Genomic DNA, 19,728 nt, shown 5'->3' with positions numbered 1-19,728 from the left:
CATGCATGGTCGCCATTCGTATCGTGTATCATTTTCCGTGCATTACCAATCTAAAAACGCTCCTTTCAGTACTACAGCCAACCCTGTGTGCTCCTCACACCCAGTGTGTGTTCTCTTCTCTGTGTTCTGCTGCGCCTGACCTGTGACGTGCTAGCTAAGTTGACCTGACCCAAACGAAAAGTATATCATCCGACGCGCCTGAGCGAGGCGAACACTATGCTGCCAAAATCGCGGCTCTGCGGTCGTTTTTTGCGAAGTTATTCACCAAAAACTGAACCGTACCTTGGGGCGCTTGACCTGACCTCAGAGGTCACCGGTTGACCTAGGATCTTAAAGTCGGGTGACAGTTCTGTCTCTTCCGTTACCGGCAGCTATGAGGAACATTGAGGACTGGTCGGAGGCGGACCGAGCGCCCATGCTGGAGCTGTACGGAGAGGATTACTTCCGCTCTATGTGGACCGAGTGGGTCGACGTGACGCTCGCCTTCAAAGACGTCAGGTGAGACCGACACTGCATTGACATCCTTACATCTTATTTTGCACGATGTGTTGATGTTTTGTCTTGTATTACTTTCTAGCATAGACTTCTATGCAATACAGAAGTCTATGGTTCTGTCCATTTAATTTCTATTATACCGAGAAAACATTTCTCGGCATACATCCTCAGCTTCGATGTTGTGTACCCAGTTGTTCGATCTATAAGTATAGTAATATGACATGTAAAATTGATCTTACCGTTCATTTCAGGCTCTCTTTTTTTTCTTTTTTTTTTCTTTTCGCGAAACGATTCGATTATACATTGTTTCACGCTATCGATTTCTCTTACAAGCATTTTTCTTCTTCTGGCAGCAATGGAACCTGCATGCGTGAAACTCGTGAAGTGCAGTGTCCCACGCTAGTGGTACACGGTGCAAAGGACGAATACTTTGAGATGGAAGATCCGGAGTACTTTGTGAAAAACATCCCCAACGCCAAGTGAGTACTATCAATTCGTTCTCCTGATGAGGTGACGTGTGATTGTGGACCTTTTCAATTCCTGTATTTATTTACTGTAGGCAAGTCACATCGGCCACAGGCCAATGGCAAGGGAAAGCTCACGGGGATCGACGGTAGCACGGAATACAGTCTCCCGAGTTAAACTGTAACGCGGGTCATCATTTAGTGTCCTTAACCCTCGCGGGCCCGGGGGGGGCGTTTTTCGCCCCCCCCTGGCGAATATTTGCGATAACTCCCGAACGCTTAGGGATAGGAAGGCGAAACTTTCAGTACCTTTTCTCCCATCAATTTGACATCTTCTGAAGTAAAAAATTTGGACCTAGCCCCCTTGATGACGTCACAAGGTCCATTTTTCTAGACCCCTGCACGGCAAACTTCGGCGTCACAGACGCAAACTTCAAATAGCTGCTAAAAATAGAGTTTTAGAGATAAAGACAAATTACGAGCACGGCTGTGTAGCGTTTGAGCTAGAGAAAAATGGAAAAATAGTTTTGGTGACCTGAGGTCAGAGGTCAGGTCAACGACCCCGAAATGTGGTTTTAGTTTTTCGCAAATAACTTCGACAAAAATGGTCCTAGAGCTACGGCAGTGGTACCATCGCATTCGCCTTGTCAAGCCGCGTCGAATGATGTATATTTTGTTCGGAAAAGGTCAAGTTTCATGTTGACCTCATGTGACCTCGAATGACCTCTGGTTGACCTTGACACATTGAAGGTCGTTTATGATGGATTTGTACCCGCTGATCACGAATCTGACAGCTATTTTCCTCTAAGCCTTCATTTAGAGCTTCCGGATGGCAAAATTGTCTTATTTATTATTACTAACTTGAATCAGTGAAATAGCCTCTAGCAGGGATACTCTTCTGTGACCTTGACCTTTGAGCAGCCTTGTATCGTAAGATGAACCACAAATAGGGAACTGATAAGCCTCAAAACATTTCAAAACATCTTGGAAACTAGCACGCAAGATTTGCGAAAAAGTGCCAAGTTTGAGGTCAATTTTGAGCGTGACCTTGACCTTGACCTTTGATTTGGAGCACATTTTCAGAATCCTCAGATTCTCTTCTTTCGTTTGACACCCAATTTTGCCGGTTTGATGCAGCCTGCCGTCCTCTAGAAGGCTTACTTTGAGATCACTACACAAGTGCCGGTTTTGGCCTTTGACCTTGACCTCTGACCTTGAAAATTGACCTGAGGTAAAAAATTTTAGGTGCATTAGAATCGTCTCTTAAGGACCTTTCGTTTGGTATCGCTTTTGTTTCCGTTGCTCCCTTATTTACGGAGTTAGACAGGGGGGGGGGGGGCGAAAAACGCCCCCCCCGGGCTGCGGTGGTTGGGATTACCCCCCGGGCCCGTCCGGGTTAAGAGCCTAGAATCATATCCCAGGGAAGAGTGAATTGAGTTCTTTCTTCCAGAAACCTCGCACTAAATCGTTAGTAGCCTTGCGTTTCGTTCCCCATTTGGAAATGATCCGCGGAGGAAAGCGAGCTAATACGAAGCTCGCATCACGCACACTGCGTCTCTGCGTTTTAGCAAAATATGGAACGTTTAGTTAGCGGTAACAAATCCATTAAATAGTAACAAGATAAAGTGTTATGTTTTCGATTACAATCACTTAGTGTATTCCCAAAGTAGCCCCATGCTAACATCAACCCAGCCCCCGGTTTGCGGGCGAAAATCTTTCCTTGTCCGGTGTCCCTCCGTCCACCGCCGCCCGCTAGCCTGCCATGTGCCTTGCGGGTCAGTCTATTTTCAGGCGGACTACTACTAGTGCCATCTATGGACCATAGTATGAACCTCGACCTATTCGAGCGCTCGTCATCGTCTACAAACGTGAACTTGCACCACAGTTTCGGCCTTCGTGCCAACTGCCAAGCATGAAGCAGGTTCTGAAATCAAGAGCCGTAAATGCGTATTTCAATGTGACGTTTTTTTCATCAATTGCACTGATAATAATATTCATTTGTTTGTTTGTAGACTACTTTTTTGTTTCTTCTTCCTATGCACGCTACCTTCTGTGAACGGCGATATGCAGTTACGCAGGTTATGTCAGCTTTGGGTATGACCTACTATTAAAGCAGTGTTAAACGGTTCTTATTACATCAATAACGAGCGAAATAATATAGAAAATAGATAAGCGAATTTAACAATGCAAAAATGCTAATGTCCAATAATGGTTCTTTATTTTCATGCATGAAAGGGTGGCATTCGTTTCTTTAGGCACCAAACATGATTCCTGAACAGCGATCTAACACAGTATGAAACAGCGCAGCTCAATCGACTCCTGAGAGGGGCGGGGCCCGGCGGGGGACAGGGCCGTCGCACGGTGCCCGCCAGGACCGCGGCCACCGTTCGTGAGTCGAAGGGCGGTCGGAATCCTTCGTTAGCGATCCTCAAATACGGCCAAATGCGACATCAAATAGCGGCCCCTGAGCCCGATATAGGTGCAGTGTCTGGTAGGCGCCCCGGATCGCTCCGGGACACGCCACCGCTGCTGGCTCGAGCCGCGCCCCCAGAGGTGGTGGTGGTGGCGGCCGCCGTCCTTCATGAACGGTTCCCGCTGGCATAGACAGTACAAGTGGCATTGTCAGCATCGTTGACGCCCTTTCATGAGCATACGAGCATTAAGCTGCCTCGGAATGCTTATGGTAGGTAGCTAATGTGTTGTGACATGCTGGTTTTCATTCGGGCTTGCTTTGCGGTGTCAGCCGCCCGAACATATTCTGATGCAAACACAAGGTGATGTAGTGGTGTCAATTACGGAAAATCGGAATACCGATACCAAACCAAATACCAAACAAAACCGTGAGGAAATACCGAAACCAAACCAACTTGGGAACATGAGGGAAATACCAACTTTTTACCGATTTCTTAGCCTCTTATATATACATTAGTGAGAGTTCGTGATACCAACAAAATACCAAACAAATTACGATTGAAATACCAAATACCAAGTTGGTATCGGTTTGGTATCGGTATTCCAAAAAGTCGGTATCCGATTGACATCTCTAATGTGATGTTCCTTACGAGGTGGTAGTATGAGTGTTTTCTGTGCGAAGCGCATTATTCGCATTTTTCATTGTTTTTTATTTCTTGGATCCAATAATTTGATTTTAAATGCTTTATTCACGAGCATCAAAAACTTCGATGACGGAAAGCTGCAGAAGTTGGGTAATGTTACATGCATTACAAATTGTTTTACTTTTTCAACACAACCCGCCTGTAAGTGCTTTTCCTAGTAGATATATCCCAGTAGAAAATGCAATTCCTTATCTCCTAAAAAGTTGCTTATGCATTCCGTGAGTTTCAGACAGAAACGATGATTTGCTCAGTAACTATTTGGTAGCAAAATTGTCTCAATATTGATTTTGAGTTGACGGCGCTCGGTGCTGCGTGTCTAATTGTATGGATATGATTCCCGAACTGATTCGCCTTTCTGCCCGCAGATTGCACGTGTTCCCGGAAGCCAAGCACAACCTGCACATCGAGTGCGCTGACGAGTTCAACGCGGTGGTGTCGGAGTTCCTGGCGGGCCGGTGAGCTGGCCGCACCTCTCGTCCGGCCGTCCTCCGGGCCCCTGGCCGGTCGTCTGACGAACTGGGGCCACTCTGGCCGCCCTATCGATCCGAGCCCGACCTCAATCGATATGGTAGGCATCCGTGCTGCGTGCCTCTTAGTTTCGGCCAGTGGAAAGCTGCACTGATCTGGGGATCATTCAAGTATGTGTACAAAAACACCCGGGGGCTTAGCGTGGGTCAAACCGATGGCAAACCAAGCATTATCTGGACGACGGTTTTCGGTAGATTACGGTGACTGCTTTTTCCGCTATTTTCTAAAGAAAAAAGAAATGGAGAAGGGAGATGCTGCTTGTTTTTGTATCGCTTGCATATGTATTTGGAATAAAAGCAAACAAACATTGACGTATGTGTACTGTGTTTTATTGCTTACCAGTGTGTTCTCATTTTCATCATTTAGCCTCTTGCCTGCATCTTAATTACCTCAATGCACGTCTCTCCTTAACCCGCGCCCTGCTGGGGGGGGGGGGGTGTGTGTGTTTGAACACCCCCCTTGTGGTTTTTCGCGAATAGGTACACCTTATCATAATCAATTCTACACATGTTGTGAAAATTTCAGACCAAGGTCATTCAAGGTCAGGTCACCAGGTCACTTGAAGTGACCTCACCTCATAAAAACTTTCAATGTCTGTCATAGCTACACCGAGTGATCGATCGCTTTGAAACTTTCAGCGATTGCTAAGAGCAATAGCATGTACAAAATGTTTATCTCAGAATTTTGATATCGATGACCTAAGGTCAGGTCAATTTTGCGACCTCCCCATTATAAGTCAATGGGAGAAAATTGAAATGCGCGTCTTTTGGATGAAAGACATTATAAACACTCTAAACCACCGAATTACAAGTAGTTTAGACACACTGAACATGAAAATGGTGTCCGTGACCCTTGTTTATGCCCTGAGGTCATCTTAGGTCACGAATGGTATCTAACAGTTTTTCGCAAATAACTTTTGATAGAGGCATGCTAGAGCGATGAAAACGCCTTAGATGTGTTCAGCTTGACGATACGGATCGACTGATATGCAACATGACCCTTTCCGGTCAGGTCATGACCTTGACCTGAGGTCAAATTTTCAAGTTGACCTTTCAAGGTCAAGTTATAGTTCATTCGATGCGTCTTGACGAGAGGAACACGATGCCGGTTAAAGTAAGCTCGTACAAGGCTTGGGTCAAAAGTTATTGCAGAAAAACTGTTCTAAAAAAAATCGGCTATTTTTGCAGTTTTTGCCCCCTGCAGGCAAAACCGTTGACGTCAGGTCAAATCTGAGAGAATTATCCAGAAAGGGCGTTAATAGGGCTATCGAATGCGCTTTTCCGCAGCGCTGTAGCTCTATTGGCTCCCGAGTTATGCGTTGGCTTCTTGGAAATTTTCGACATTCGACCTAGAAATCGTCGAAATTTTGCCTTCAATGACCTCTGGTGACCTGACCTTTGACCTGACCAAAAAATTGACCGAAGTGCATTCGTCATTATTTTTGACGCTCTTTCGAACGCCGCCTTCCGCGTATCGCTACGTAGCCCAGGAGCCGAGTTACAAGGGGGGGGGGTGTTCAAACACCCCCCCCCCCCCAGCAGGGCGTGGAAATCCAGGACCCCCAGCCGGGCGCGGGTTAACCCTATTAGTGGCGGGGGGGGGGGGGGGTGTTTTCATCCACCCCTCAGGTTTTTCGGGAATATCTCCGAAACCGCTGAAGCCACGATGCTGAAATTTTCTGACTTTTCCTAAAACTAAATTGGGCACATTCCCTGAAGATTTCAAGTTCATAACTTTACCAGGGGCGGCTCCAGAGCACTGGGAATTGGGGGGTCCTATTCGTGAAGCGAGTCATTTGGGCGAAGATCACGATGCTGATGTATTATAACTGTATGCACCAGTTTTACGAACAGTGAATGAAAGGTATCATGTGATAACATATACAAAGTTATTGTGCATCCTCTTTTGACACGTTTTTGCTATAATAGGCGGATCCAGGCGTCCAAAAGGGGGGGGGGGGGTTATGTTTTACCTCCCAACATAGGTGCCCTGACACCGCCTATGCATGACCAATACAATTGTAGTCGTTCTCTCATAAGAAAATTGTAACACTTAACAAGACCATTGCCACCCTTTTTAGAAACAGTACCAACAAAAACCTTATTTACTATACTTTTTGTGTACCCACAATCTCAATGATCTGTATCCGCCTATGATTTTTGAAAATGCATATTTTTAGGATCCATGTGAATTCCTGGTTCATTCTCTATCGATCGGCAAAAGTTGCGTTAAGATTGGTTCAGAAACCTGGCCGTGATAAACAGTCTAAAATGTATCTGCAATTTGCCCGTTTTTACCCCCCTCTACCCCCCATTGACATTTTTTAATTTTTATTTTTTAGAAATGTAGATCACGTTGAAAGAAATCGAGTGCCGTTTGAATTTTGAAACTCGGCCCGTTAGATCTCGAGATATCAGGGGGGGGGGGTCGTAAACAGCCCCCCCTGCCACTAATAGGGGTAGCCAGGAGCCTGCCACTAATAGGGTTAACAAATAGGGTAGCCTGGGGCAAGACGCCCCAGATAATTTATTTTGCTACATAACTTTTGTCCCACATCACCTGGAAGGTGATGTGGGACAAAACTTGTGCTCAATGCGTTCTTTGGACATTTTACTTTAAATTCCACCCCTCAAACTCATTCACTTATGATCGGACTCCCAGCTAGGAAGTGATTTGTGAAGCAACTGCAAATGGGGCATTTTGCCCCAACCCCAGGGCAAAACGTCCCACGGCCTGGGGCAAGAAGCCCCATACTCTAGATTAAAAATTAAACATGCTAGCTGACTAAATCTTTTATGAGAGGTCCGTTAGACCTTGGGATGCACGGCACTGAAGTTAGCACCTTCCATCCTGTCAGGTGTTCAGCTATGACACTATTGTATGAGCAGGTTTTTCACCTGCCTCCTAAGGCCAAATAATAAATTATTGCAATGCAAATGTTAACAAAATACTTCCTTTGCCATTACGTTCCTGAGAAAAGTACATATAAATGCATAGAAACTTGCTGTTCGCCAGCTACCGAACATTAGGAAGTGGGTAGTCCGAACAACACATGAGGTAAAACGCCCCATGGGGCTTTTGCCCCGCGACCTACTGGGGCGTTTTACCCCATCGCGTACTTCGGTCAGAGAACAACGCCTTGCACTCCAGCAAGACTTAATTTAACAGGAACCAACCCGGCATTATAAGCGCTAGACAATAGTTGTTCAAAATACATAAAAGTCGGTAACCTGATGTGGACCATAAAAGAACGCCATGATGCATAAACTGACAACAAAACATAAAAATCACTCCAAAAACACATTTTTGGCTATACCTCCAAAAAGAGTTATCACAATTTCTTTCCAGTCTGCTCATATAATGATCATATAGTGCACGTTTTATAGAAGAGCGGATATTTCCCCAGAACCTTGCCAGTTCCGAGAAACATCGGTGAGGCGTTTTACCTCGGCGGGGCGACTTGCCCCGGTCTACCCTACTAATAAATAAATAAAGCCCAGCTGCCTTCTGGAAGTCTGATTACTTGCTTTATCTTATCGGGTAATTCCAACGGTAGATAATAGTTCCCTGGCAGCCAAATAACTGTGTCGTTGCTTTAATTATTTCTTCAAAAAGGGGTTCATGAAAAAATAAACGATAAATTAATAAGTTCTAGACTCTTAGAGTGACTGCTCGTCTCGCACTTAGCAGGATAGGGCGTTTCAATCCAGTTCTACGTTACAGTAACGTCGAAGTATTATAAGTATTATACGTTGCTAAGACAACCGCGTCACAATATTGGTCTGAGTCGGTGTCACTTCGGAGTACTATGCCATGGGCAACACACAGCGATGTCGTTAGATTTGTTTTATTCCACGTTGTCTTTCCAAGTATCATGCTCTCCCTGCAACGTGAGTGACACGAAAACAAACGCATCTCATCGACGCAGATCTTTTGATTCCTCACAAATTACTCCTTGAAGTAAAAAATATAAAAATCGGCTGATCACAACGTTTGTAACAAGCGGTAAAGCATTTCACGAGTGCAAACGGCATATTCAGAACAACAGTACTCACAAGCCCTCATCAAGGCCACTTGGTCCGGCTGAAAGGTGGACAATTTGCTGGAATGATGGGACAGTCCTGCCGCCTCCGTGCGAAGAAGCCGTGGCCGGGCGGAAGAAAGGAACGGGGCGATTGGAGAGGAATGGGGGAGGGGCGGGGTCACTGGAGACAGCGAGGCAGGAGTGTCGCGCGCGCACGATGGTGCGTCAGCCTTCGGACGCGCCAGTACGGCATGGCGGAATGACCTCTGGACCCCTGGAGTTATGAAGGACGGGCATCTTAGGCTACCTCAGCCTGGTCATCATCGTAATCTTCCTCGAACTCTCCCTCGTCGTCGGCGGTGGCCTCCTGGTACTGCTGGTACTCGGACACCAGGTCGTTCATGTTGCTCTCGGCCTCGGTGAACTCCATCTCGTCCATGCCCTCGCCGGTGTACCAGTGGAGGAAAGCCTTGCGCCGGAACATAGCAGTGAACTGCTCAGAGATACGCTTGAACAGCTCCTGGATGGCGGTGCTGTTACCAATGAAGGTGGCGGCCATCTTCAGGCCACGGGGCGGGATGTCGCACACCGCGGTCTTGACGTTGTTCGGGATCCATTCGACGAAGTAGCTGCTGTTCTTGTTCTGTACGTTCAGCATCTGCTCGTCGACTTCCTTCATGGACATGCGTCCTCGGAAGATGGCGGCCACCGTCAGGTAGCGGCCGTGCCGGGGATCACAGGCGGCCATCATGTTCTTGGCGTCGAACATCTGCTGGGTGAGCTCGGGCACGGTGAGCGCCCTGTACTGCTGGGCACCACGCGCCGTCAGAGGCGCGAAGCCGGGCATGAAGAAGTGAAGACGGGGGAACGGCACCATGTTGACGGCCAGTTTCCTGAGGTCAGCGTTCAGCTGACCGGGGAACCGGAGGCAGGTGGTGACACCAGACATGGTGAGGGAGACGAGATGGTTGAGATCACCGTAGGTGGGGTTACCCAGTTTCAATGTGCGGAAACAGATGTCGTACAACGCCTCGTTATCAATACAGAAAGACTCGTCCGTGTTCTCCACCAGTTGGTGGACGGAAAGGGTGGCATTGTACGGCTCCACAACCGTGTCCGACACCTTGGGCGACGGCATGACCGAGTATGTGTTCATGATTCTGTCCGGGTACTCTTCCCGGATCTTTGAGATCAGGAGAGTTCCCATGCCGGAGCCGGTGCCGCCTCCAAGCGAGTGTGTGAGCTGGAAGCCCTGCAGGCAGTCGCAGCCCTCGGCCTCCTTGCGGACCACGTCGAGGACGCTGTCCACCAGCTCGGCGCCCTCTGTGTAGTGGCCCTTGGCCCAGTTGTTGCCAGCGCCGGACTGGCCGAAGACGAAGTTGTCTGGCCGGAAGAGCTTGCCGAAGGGCCCGGAGCGCACCGAATCCATGGTGCCCGGCTCCAGGTCGACCAGGATGCATCGTGGCACGTAGTTGCCCGCTGGAAGAGAGAAGGAGACAGCGTTAGCCACACAGTCCATTCGTTACCGGCGTGACATAGAAGATCCATTAATAAATAATGTTATACGAAACTGTGACAGCATATGACAACCTTCTTCAAACGGCTTTCCGCAAAACTATAGGCTTCATCCATTGGCCATTTTAAGGCTTGAGCTAGTTGGTCAGAGGGTAAACAACTGGGCCAGCAGGCATTAAGCTGTCGACTGATCGGAGATAGCGTCTGACGCCAGCTGTTCTGGTTCACGAGACCACTGGCGGCACAAAGGCGCGGCGACGGTCGCCCACGCCACCAGGGGCGCGACGGTCGTTCGGCCGGTCGTCCGAAGACCTGGCAACCTCGGCACGTCACATCTATGCACCGACCGAAATGGGCCACTTTTTGTGGCGTGCGCCCGCAGCTGAGCGGCCTCCCCCGCTGCGCCGGCTGTGCACGTGCCGCGCCTACCGCGCCGCGCCGCCAGTCACCTCCAGTCGCCCTCTTCGCCGGCGCTGAGTCAGATCTTGATCAGCCGGCCGGCCGGCCCAACACGGCGAGACGCCTGCGCGACCAGGCCGGCATTTAAACGGACCATATTCGGCCGGCCGGCCGGCGGCGAGACACCGACTGCCATATAAGGAGAGAGAGAGAGTGACCGGCCGGGCCGTGTCGTGGCCAGCAGGTCACGTGACCGGTCGCCGCTGCGGCCGCCGGTGCAGCGGTAGTTGCAGCCAGCTGTCGGCTCAGCGGCGCTCTGGACGGCTATACGACGTCGTTTGCACTTGCCCTAGAACGCTGCTTCATAGTTGATAGCCGGCTAACGCCTCCGCGGCTCGTCGGGCGACGCGGCTGCGGCCGGCCGACAGCGGGTCAGCGGTGTCGGTCTGGGCGCTGACCGGGCGCCGCCGGCCGTCCCAGACGACCTAACGGGTCGCCGCCGCCAACCAACGGCACTAGCAACGCGTGCAAAAGTGGGCCGTAGCGGCGGACGGAAGAGCGGAGCGGGAGTGAAGAGGAACGGACAGACGAGTCCGTCCGGGGAGACGGCAAGGGGAGACAGCTGAGCAGGGGAAAGTCGAAACTCGAAAGGCAGAGAGAGTGACCGGGGAGCTTGCTGTAAAACCTACAGCGAGGCCAGAGGTCACCAACTGTGCCACCTGTCTCGGCGCCAGGCGACCTGCGAGTCCTGCCACAGGGAGTGACATCAGCCCTTGCCCGCAATGCGCGTATTTGATGATCCAACCACTAAGTGAAGTTACAGATGGCCCGTTCCCAATCTCCATATGATTTTGGCTCGGACACCATCAAAATCTGAATATTCCAGATGCATCGAAGGTTTCCATCATGTTACGCTAGCACTGCGTCGTAAATTGCCCATCCTGTATCCCGCAAAGGCTGCAGGTAAAAGCCATGACCAAATGTGGACATCGGCGTTTGATTTGCCACAGAGATGAAGTCGATTAGCGCGAACAGCGCGTCGTGGCCGCGCTCTGACGGCGGCCGCGGGTCAGGGACGTGCTGACCCGGGGCGGCGGGCGTGAGGGAACGGTTTGGAAGAGAACGTGCCAGCCCCAGCGGCCACGTCAGCCGCCCCAGACGGCCAGACACGCTCCCGGTGCCGGGCAGTGGGGCGACCGACACCTTTCTCTTGTCAGCTTCTCAACCCTGTCTGAATCCCAAATGGGACAGACCGACCACAGTGGGGCAAGAAGTGGTGAATCGAGGAAAGAGACAGGGTCTGGAAAGGGCCGACCGGCGACCCTGCTGTTCTTGCAATCTGGCCGGTTTTAACCACAGCCCATCACTCGGTTCACTGAGCGGCTGTTCTAGCTGTTGTGGGGCGGCTGTTCTGCAATCAGGTCGAAATCTGTGTGGTGCATCCACCCCTTACTGCACACGGCGCCATCCTCAGAAGTGGAGAGCACGTTTTATGGCACATCACAGGCCGCCTGTGGACCAGCCGGCGCCTGTCTGTCCGCCGGCGGCCAGGTCCCTCGCCGCCCCCAGAGGTGACTCCGGTACAACGGTCAGACTGCAACGGTCCCGGGCTGCATAAACACGCCCCTGGCCGGTCCAAGAACCGTGACAGGGAGGGCGGCCGGCCACTCGTCTCTGTCAGCACGGTTCGGCCTGTCTCGGAGGCTGTCGGAGATCAGTCGGAGGTCAGTCCGCCGGCCTCGCTAGCCGTCAGGCGTCTCTGGCCCTGCGTCTGACCGGCCATGACCATCCAATGACTGAGAACTCTCACCGCCCCCGCCCGTTCCATGACATGACAATCGCGACGCAGCGCAGGCCGCCTGCGGCATCAGCGGCGCGCCGATATTTCAGCAGAAGCTGACGTCAGCAGACTGAGTGTTCGGCTGTCCGCATCAGCAGCACCGCTGCCCCTGCTCGGGCGCGGCGGCGATCCGCACAGCGGACGTCACTGGTCGGCGCCGAGGTTCGGCTCGTCGCCGTCGGAGGCGGCACCGTCGCGGACAGCCCGCCCGCGTGACCGATGAGGTCGGAGGTGCGTCCGGTCATCGCCTTCGGACGGTCGCCGGGCGGGCGGTTTCGCTACAGCGGGGTAAATCGGCACGGCGTTCGGCCGCTCCAGCACCATCATTTCACACTACCCGTGCTAAATTGCGACATCCGGGGCGACCGAACCCCCGCAGTGGGTGACGGGCAACACCAGTCGGTCGGCGGGCCAGAGCGGCCATCTTTGGATCGGTGTGTCCTCATTATTCTAAAGTATCATCAATGCATTGCAGAAGAATGCGAAGCATCCAGACGTCAGTGGTTCAAGTGATATCTTTGGACAACGATGATAATGCATAGCCCGTCGATAGGTTAAAAATTATATCTGCACATTCGTTACGAGAGGTGACAGCACCCTATCGATGACATGCAAAACACTATAACAAGACAGACAGCTGGCAACGTTCTGATAAAAAACATCAATCAAGGTTATCCAAATCACGTTTTCTGGAGACAAATTACCTCAACTTCTGGGTAATGATAATTCGGTACGGCTTCGTTGCAGGGAAACATCACGGCAACTTATCTCATAGCCTTCGGAGAATCATGTACCCTGCTGAGTCTCGTGCATAATTGTGGATGAAAACAAGAAGCTCTGCTTGTCCCCAGCACAGTGGAAACCGAGACCCAAGGCCAGTGGGGCCCCCGGCGCCGGATGCGGGAGGTTGAGGCCAAAGTTGGCCACCGGAAGCTTCCTCACGCCCCCTCCCTTTCCGCTCCGGACCACTGCTGTCAGCTTTCTGCCGCCTTCCAAGAGACAAGTCCCGGCCGGCTCACGTGCTCAGCGCGGGGTCAATATCCAGCAAACGGGCTCCAAGTGACGCAATCGGCCGAGTAAACACCTTTTTCTGAGCGCGCCCGGCGCCCGGCTGGCCAGAAACAGCTGGATGGTGTTGTTGTTGGACTTGTGACCGCGCGAGCACTGGTGTTGCAACGCCCGACCGGCTACTGCGGACGGCGCGTGCCACTCGGAAGACATCAGACTGGCAGGAAGCACGTACCGGTGGCCACAAAGCCCAGCAGCCTCGTACTAATCAAGCTACATCAGCAGACGCTATCGATACACCCATCTGAAACCGGCAGTGCGCTAAATGAACTAGAAAAACAAACAGAAACAGCTGAGCTGAATGTGCCTGGTGGGCCACCACAGGATTGGCCGTCCCTCTTGGGCATTAGGCATGTAGCCTTTGCTAGTCTTCTCCCGCTGCGGGGAGGAGGGCGCGCACCGCCAGCCAGGTTACCCGCCTGAGGGAACGTAGGGATACGGTACCTACAGCTGGTCCTTTGGGATAGGTACTCTTAAGCGTTGCGGTACTATAATCTGGCCGTGTGCGGTATTCATCACCCATCACTAGTCCCGCGCGGTACTCACAGCTGGCCTCGTTGTAGTATACGTTGATGCGCTCCAGCTGGAGCTCCGAAGAGCCTACGTAGTTGCCGTTCGGGTCAATGCCATGCTCGTCCGAGATCACCTCCCAGAACTGAAAAACAGAGCAGTTCCACAGTCAACACAAGGCACAAAATGAACAAATGTGAAACAAGCAAAGCGCGCAATATGCTGGGGAAAGGCGTTTGAACTCCTGAATAATAGTGAGCGTTCACACGATGACCCATTCAGGGAAACATCCTTACAGACAAGGAATCACGGCGGCGACAGCGGCGGCCATCCAAGCCAACTGGTACTGTACAGGCAGCAAGGCCAGTTTCCGGTGCACCCGGGCCGCTGTCGAGGCCCACCGGGGACCACGATGTGCCCGGGTGTTGAACACAGTGTCTTGAAGCGCATTAGAGAATCGACGAGATGATAAGGATGGACGAATCGGGGAAAGGCGAGCCGTTGAGACCCTGAGCGTGCCTTTTCTTACGGCCTTTTCAGATATGACGGCAGAATCCCGAAATAGGATACAGAAGAAGCCCGCCCGAGCAGGCACGGAAGATTCTGTGGTGGAACCGGTCCATTTTTTATCCCACCCGGGCGCCGTCTGTAGCCATAAATGGAGCAGGTGCCTACCCTGCTGCTACCAGCTGCGCCGCGTGGGGGTCACCTCACCGCTAAAAAGGGTCTAAATCTAGGTCAGGGCGGTGGGGTGCCGGCTGAGTGACCTTGGGCACCACCGCGCCCGTCCACATCAGGGCAGACCAGACAGCAACAGGTCAGACCAAGGCAGACAACCATACCAAGGCAGACAGGCCGAGCCAGCCCTGTGCACCCCGCCCGTGACCAATGGTCCGCAACTAGGGAAGTGGCGTTGACACAAACTGTTGGATAATTTAGTTAACAGTCGAGGTCAGCGAATGCATTCTTGCAGTCAAACGCTTGACGCGAAGTGTGAAGCATCATGAAGGAAATGAAGTCAAGAGTATTTCCTCCATTGAGGAATGACGGCAGACTGAGACATCCATCAAGGTTAGATGGCGATAACTCGGTCCTTCGGCGTCCGCACACAGGCACCTCAGTGTTTTAATTGAATGCCCACCCTTCCCCAACGTTCCCAGTGGCGACAATAAGTGCCTTGTTCGCCCCGGTGAGCTCGGCGGCCCGAACAGACATAAAACCGCCCTGCCGCCGCTCACGGCACCGTCACGTGACGAGCGTGACGTGATGAGTCACACCTGGCGTCACCCGGCGGCTCTCAGCTGTGACTTGGCCAAGGTGACGCACGCACCCCCCAGCTAACAGATTCGCGGTAGCCGAGCGCCACGGGACCGCGGTGACTCGCCGCCTGGTGCTTCACAGCCGGTGAGCTCGTCATATACAGCCCTTTCCAAGGACGACTAATGAGATGCGTGACGGCTGTCGCGCCGTGTGCGTCTGGCTGCACCTTCTGCGCCGCGCCGGCGGCGTCAGCGGCGCGCGGTTCCGACCCGTTTGAATGCCGCTATAGTGACGTCAGCGCGCGGCGTCGGTGGAGCCGTCTCGAGCTCGACGCCCGGCGGCGGGCCGTCCTGAAAGTACCGCCAATCCACCAGGCCACCAGCGGAGCAGACTGAGCTCTGCACACACACTGATGTGCGTTGGTAGAATGAGAGACGCAGGCGACTCTCTCGCTGTCGCTATCTGCTTGTCTCGGCTGTGCAATGAGCGGGGCGGCACGGCGGTCCGTGCAGGGCGGCACGGCACGGCAGTCCGTGCGGGGCGGCACGGCGGCCCGCTGACCGGTCCAACTGGATTCCGCAGCGAGGGAAGGTTCCAGGAAGACGCCAGCGGCTGAGGGTCGGGAGCCGACCGGTCGGGTCGGGTGGTCAGCAGCCACCTGCCGCCGTCTGAAGCCCGAGGTGTAAAAACGGCGAGGACTGCACCAGCTTCGGGTAGCAACGTAAATATTGGTACACTGTGAAGTGTGAAGCCCTTTTGTGACAGCGTGTTTTATGGTTGCATTTACCTCACGCATTACATCTCTCTTTCGCGTTTTTTCCGACAGGTCCACTTCACGAATATGATCGGACACATCAAACAGCATATTGGATCGGATGCCGATGAACCTTACGTTTCAAAAGTGGGACAAAAATCACAGAGAGCTTCTTGGAAAATATAAAATGCAGTGAATTAGGAAACCTGCTAAACCACCTGATGTGAGCCTGACGTCGGTTGATAAGCGATGGCTAATGGAAGTTCTACCACAGCTAACTGCTCCAAATCATCCGTTTGCGTCAGAATTGACGAGGTAGTGGGTAATCAGACGGATTCTCAGAATTTGCTATTACAATGAGGAAATATCCGGGTGTCATCAGCATAATCGAGCGCCTCTGATCGAGCGATTGGCGGTCAATGACGCCGGTTCGACCGGCACCGGCGGCTGACGCCAGCCAGAGACGGCGCTGGATCAGAGCGGGCTGCTAATGAGGGTGCGAGAGCACCACAGCTTCCTGCAGTTACTGTGAACTAGGATCTAAATAGGCTCGATGGGTTCGTCGCACGCTTCGCCGTCTGCCGGTGACCGCTCCCACTGGGTTGTTCCTGTCGGTAACTGTATATCGGACTTCCTCCACCAGTTAAGCTGTCAACTCTCGGCCCGAACCAATTTACGAGAGGCCAGTGCCCGTAGCGGGCCAGGGGTGAGGTGCCAGTGTGAGGTCGGCTGGCGCCGCGCCGAACAGCCGGCAGCGTGGGAGCGGAAGTGGCCGGCGGGACGGCTCTCAAATACTGACAGCCGGGCACAGCTAGCTCGGTCGGCCACAGAATTGTGCGCAGATGCTGGCGGTTCAGGCACGCTTCAGCAGCGATAAGCCCGAGATGCCTATATTCCTATGCTGAGCGCGCAGCATCATGACAGTGAACGATCGTTGGCTTCCCCGAATTTGGCCGATAGCATTGATACAATCACGATGAATTTTGCAGCGCTGCGCTCAACCGGAACTCTAAGCCGGCTATCTAAGAATTCTGATGAGCGCCGCTCACGATACAGGCATCAGTGGCGGACGGCCCACCCGGCCTGTCAGCGGCCCAAAACAGCGGCGGAGCGCCCCTGCCCACTGCCCGCCCGCCCCGTGGGAGCACCTGAGTGGGCTGGCGGCCGGCGGCCGGCGGGGCCGTGCGCTAGGGAAGGCGCTGAACCGGCGCAAACCGGCTGACACCGGCCCCTGCCGTCTGCTCGCACCATTACCGGAGCGGAATGTTATCACAGCTGCTGCGCTCCGCTGAGCGCCGGGAGCCGAACGGGGAACCGCGGCGGGAACCGGCGGGGAACCGCAGCGGGAACTGGGGAACGGGGAACCGCAGAGGGAACCGCCGAACGGATAACCGCACCGGGAACCAGCCGAACGGGGAACCGCAGCGGGAGTCGAACGGAGAACCGCAGCGGCAACCGGCCGAGAGGGGAGCTTCTGAGGCAACCTGCCGAGCGCGAAGAGTCGCGGTCGTCCCCAGCTAGTCATACAGTCTCAGTGGTCGTCCCCAACTCGTCATACAGTCCCAGTGGTCGTCCCCAGCTAGTCATACAGTCCCAGTGGTCGACCCCAGCTCGTCATACAGTCTCAGTGGTCGTCCCCAGCTCGTCATACAGTCTCACCAGCCGTCCCCACCCGCCGAGTGGTCCATGACGGGGTCTACCAGGCACGAGCCAACAAAGGGAGCGCCGACCGACGACCAGCCGCGACATGCGATTGGAATTTATAACAGCTGCAGAAGTGCAGACGGCCGGCGGCCACGGGAGGGGCGGGCTGGCGGGGGGGGGGGGGAGACGGGGCGTGGCACCCAGCGCTGCACTGAGGGGCGGCACCGACACAACTGCTGACGGCTGACGGGTCTTTCCGATTAGAAAGCGGGCGCCGCCCTTCAGCCGACACGGCGGTATTTTCGGCCGCTCAGTGTGGCGTCTGGGCTGTCGGCTCTGCCGGCGCGAGGACCGATTCCGGCTGACAGCTGCGCTGAGCTGGTCGCGGACCGAGGGAGGAGGGAGGAGACAGTGTAGCCAGGCGGGTCGCTGAACGGCTGACCTTGAACGCCGCTCACGGCCGAGCCGCTCCCGCCCGGCCGGCCGGTCGCCCATGGTGGCACCGCCGCGCCGGCCAGGCGCAGACACTGCCGTGGAAAATCGACACAGCGCGGCGGCCGGTGTCACCACGCCCCAGGGTGATATCCGGCTCAGGTCAAAAGGTCACGGGTGGCGCCCCGTCAGAGCGATTAGAGCCAGCTTACCCCACCTGGTGAGACGGGTGGCGGCGTCCTTTGAGCCCGTCCGCCTATAGTCTCGGGGGGAGGGGAGGTGCTGATCAGTCACACCCGTTTCTCCGCCCCCCCCCCCCCCCACCTGATTCAGAGGGGGAGCGGGCCGCTGCCAACTGCACAGGAAGTCGGGGGTGCACGCCACGCGGTCGGCGCCGCAGCAGTGATTGCGCCACGGTGGACCGCATGCGGCGCCGCCATTGGAAGAGCGGCCATCGCGGGCCGAGGGGCGGCGGCGGCGGCGGCGGCGGCGGCGGCGGCGGCGGCGGCGGGGACCCGCTCCAGCAGAGCCGTCTAGACGGCGGTAGTCACGCGCCGGGGAGCCAGAGCGGCAGGCCGCTGGAACCGGTGGGGTCCGCACCGGCAACTGCCGCACCAGCGAGCCGACAACAGCCGAGGAGTTCCAACGTAATCCAAGCACAGCCAAAATTAAAAAGGCCGCCAGACTCGGTGAATAGCAAGACCGAAATTTGATAAAATACCCCGCACAAAAGGAATTATTACCTTGGAGTTATAGTATGCTTTACATTTGTTGAATGTTTATGCAATCCGTCGGACACGATTGACATTTTAAGATCACACTTCACAAGGCCTCGAGAAGGGGTCTTATCCATGGTCTTTATGATCACCGTTGACATTTTGTTTTTAGTTAGCAATCAGGGGAAGGCTCTGAGTATTAGCGAATATAAAAAGAAAACTGGAATATGATAAATGAATATGAAAACGTTAAACGTGATTTAAGAGGCATACACTACTTGAATCAACTTATTTTTTATGCATATTTGAGGCATGCAAACAAGAAGATCGAGACAAACGTGACGTTTATGAATCGGACATTTAAAAGGCGGCTGAAATCCTTTGATGTCGCCGGGAACGTACCTTTGATCCGATCTGGTTACCGCACTGGCCGGCCTGGAGGTGCAGAATCTCCCGCATATTGTCTGAGTAGGGGTGTGGCGTCAAAATCGGGAACGTGCAGCGTCTCTGTGCACTCCTTCCTGCTGTCTGGAGGGGCTGCCGACCGACCGGCCACCACTACACCGGCCGGTCGGTGCCGGCCGGTGACGTCACTGGCCGGAGCACGCTGCCATTGGTCGGGACAGGCGGTATGCCATATATGGAGAGCGGTGCTTGGAGCGCGGGCGGCCGATCGCCCACCGAGCTGGGCTGAGCTGGCGGGCGACCCTTTCCCGTGCCTGTCAGCGGGACTTGGGAGAGTGCAACCGGTCAGCTGGTGGGGAGGGAGGGGGGGGGGTAGCTCCAACACATCAGCCGCACCTGTGCGTGATAAGGCCCATAAGTTTCGACAGAGAATATATTTTCGTTTTCCCCGAAAACATGCTACTGGCGGAAGTTCTTCAACAAATCTGCGGTCTCTCCCAAATACCTATCATGCGTTAGTACCTGAGCCTCTTTTGGTCATTTTCATGGCCACCTTGA

At 53.7% G+C, this 19,728-nt stretch overlaps 2 protein-coding genes across 3 annotated transcripts in view; one reads left to right on the top strand and one right to left on the bottom strand.

The window, feature by feature from the left end:
- The window catches only part of LOC122393007 (valacyclovir hydrolase-like), a 41,383-nt gene extending 36,368 nt beyond the window's left edge, over positions 1-5,015 (top strand). Inside the window, exons 5-7 of one of the 2 annotated variants that reach the window (XM_043388477.1) lie at positions 372-498; positions 849-974; positions 4,441-5,015. In XM_043388477.1, coding sequence (XP_043244412.1) covers positions 372-498; positions 849-974; positions 4,441-4,534 — 347 coding nt within the window. In that variant the 3' untranslated portion in view covers positions 4,535-5,015. The remainder of the gene's footprint in view (positions 1-371; positions 499-848; positions 975-4,440) is intronic. The other variant, XM_043388475.1, reaches the window with a different exon arrangement.
- Positions 5,016-8,434: 3,419 nt separating this feature from the next.
- LOC122393004 (tubulin beta chain-like) lies at positions 8,435-19,371 on the bottom strand. The gene is made up of 3 exons (XM_043388465.1): positions 19,168-19,371; positions 13,996-14,104; positions 8,435-10,106 (listed from the first exon to the last, which is right to left on the bottom strand). The coding sequence occupies exons 1-3, from the start codon at positions 19,222-19,224 to the stop codon at positions 8,926-8,928; spliced, it is 1,347 nt and encodes a 448-aa protein (XP_043244400.1). The 5' UTR covers positions 19,225-19,371; the 3' UTR covers positions 8,435-8,925.
- Between the last annotated feature and the right edge of the window lie 357 nt (positions 19,372-19,728).

The sequence above is a fragment of the Amphibalanus amphitrite genome, unplaced genomic scaffold (assembly GCF_019059575.1).
Source record: "Amphibalanus amphitrite isolate SeventyFive unplaced genomic scaffold, NRLGWU_Aamphi_draft 000511F_arrow, whole genome shotgun sequence".
NCBI lineage: Eukaryota > Metazoa > Arthropoda > Thecostraca > Balanomorpha > Balanidae > Amphibalanus > Amphibalanus amphitrite.
The sequence above is the reverse complement of the archived record's forward strand: the minus strand, read 5'-3'. Positions and strand labels throughout refer to the sequence as shown.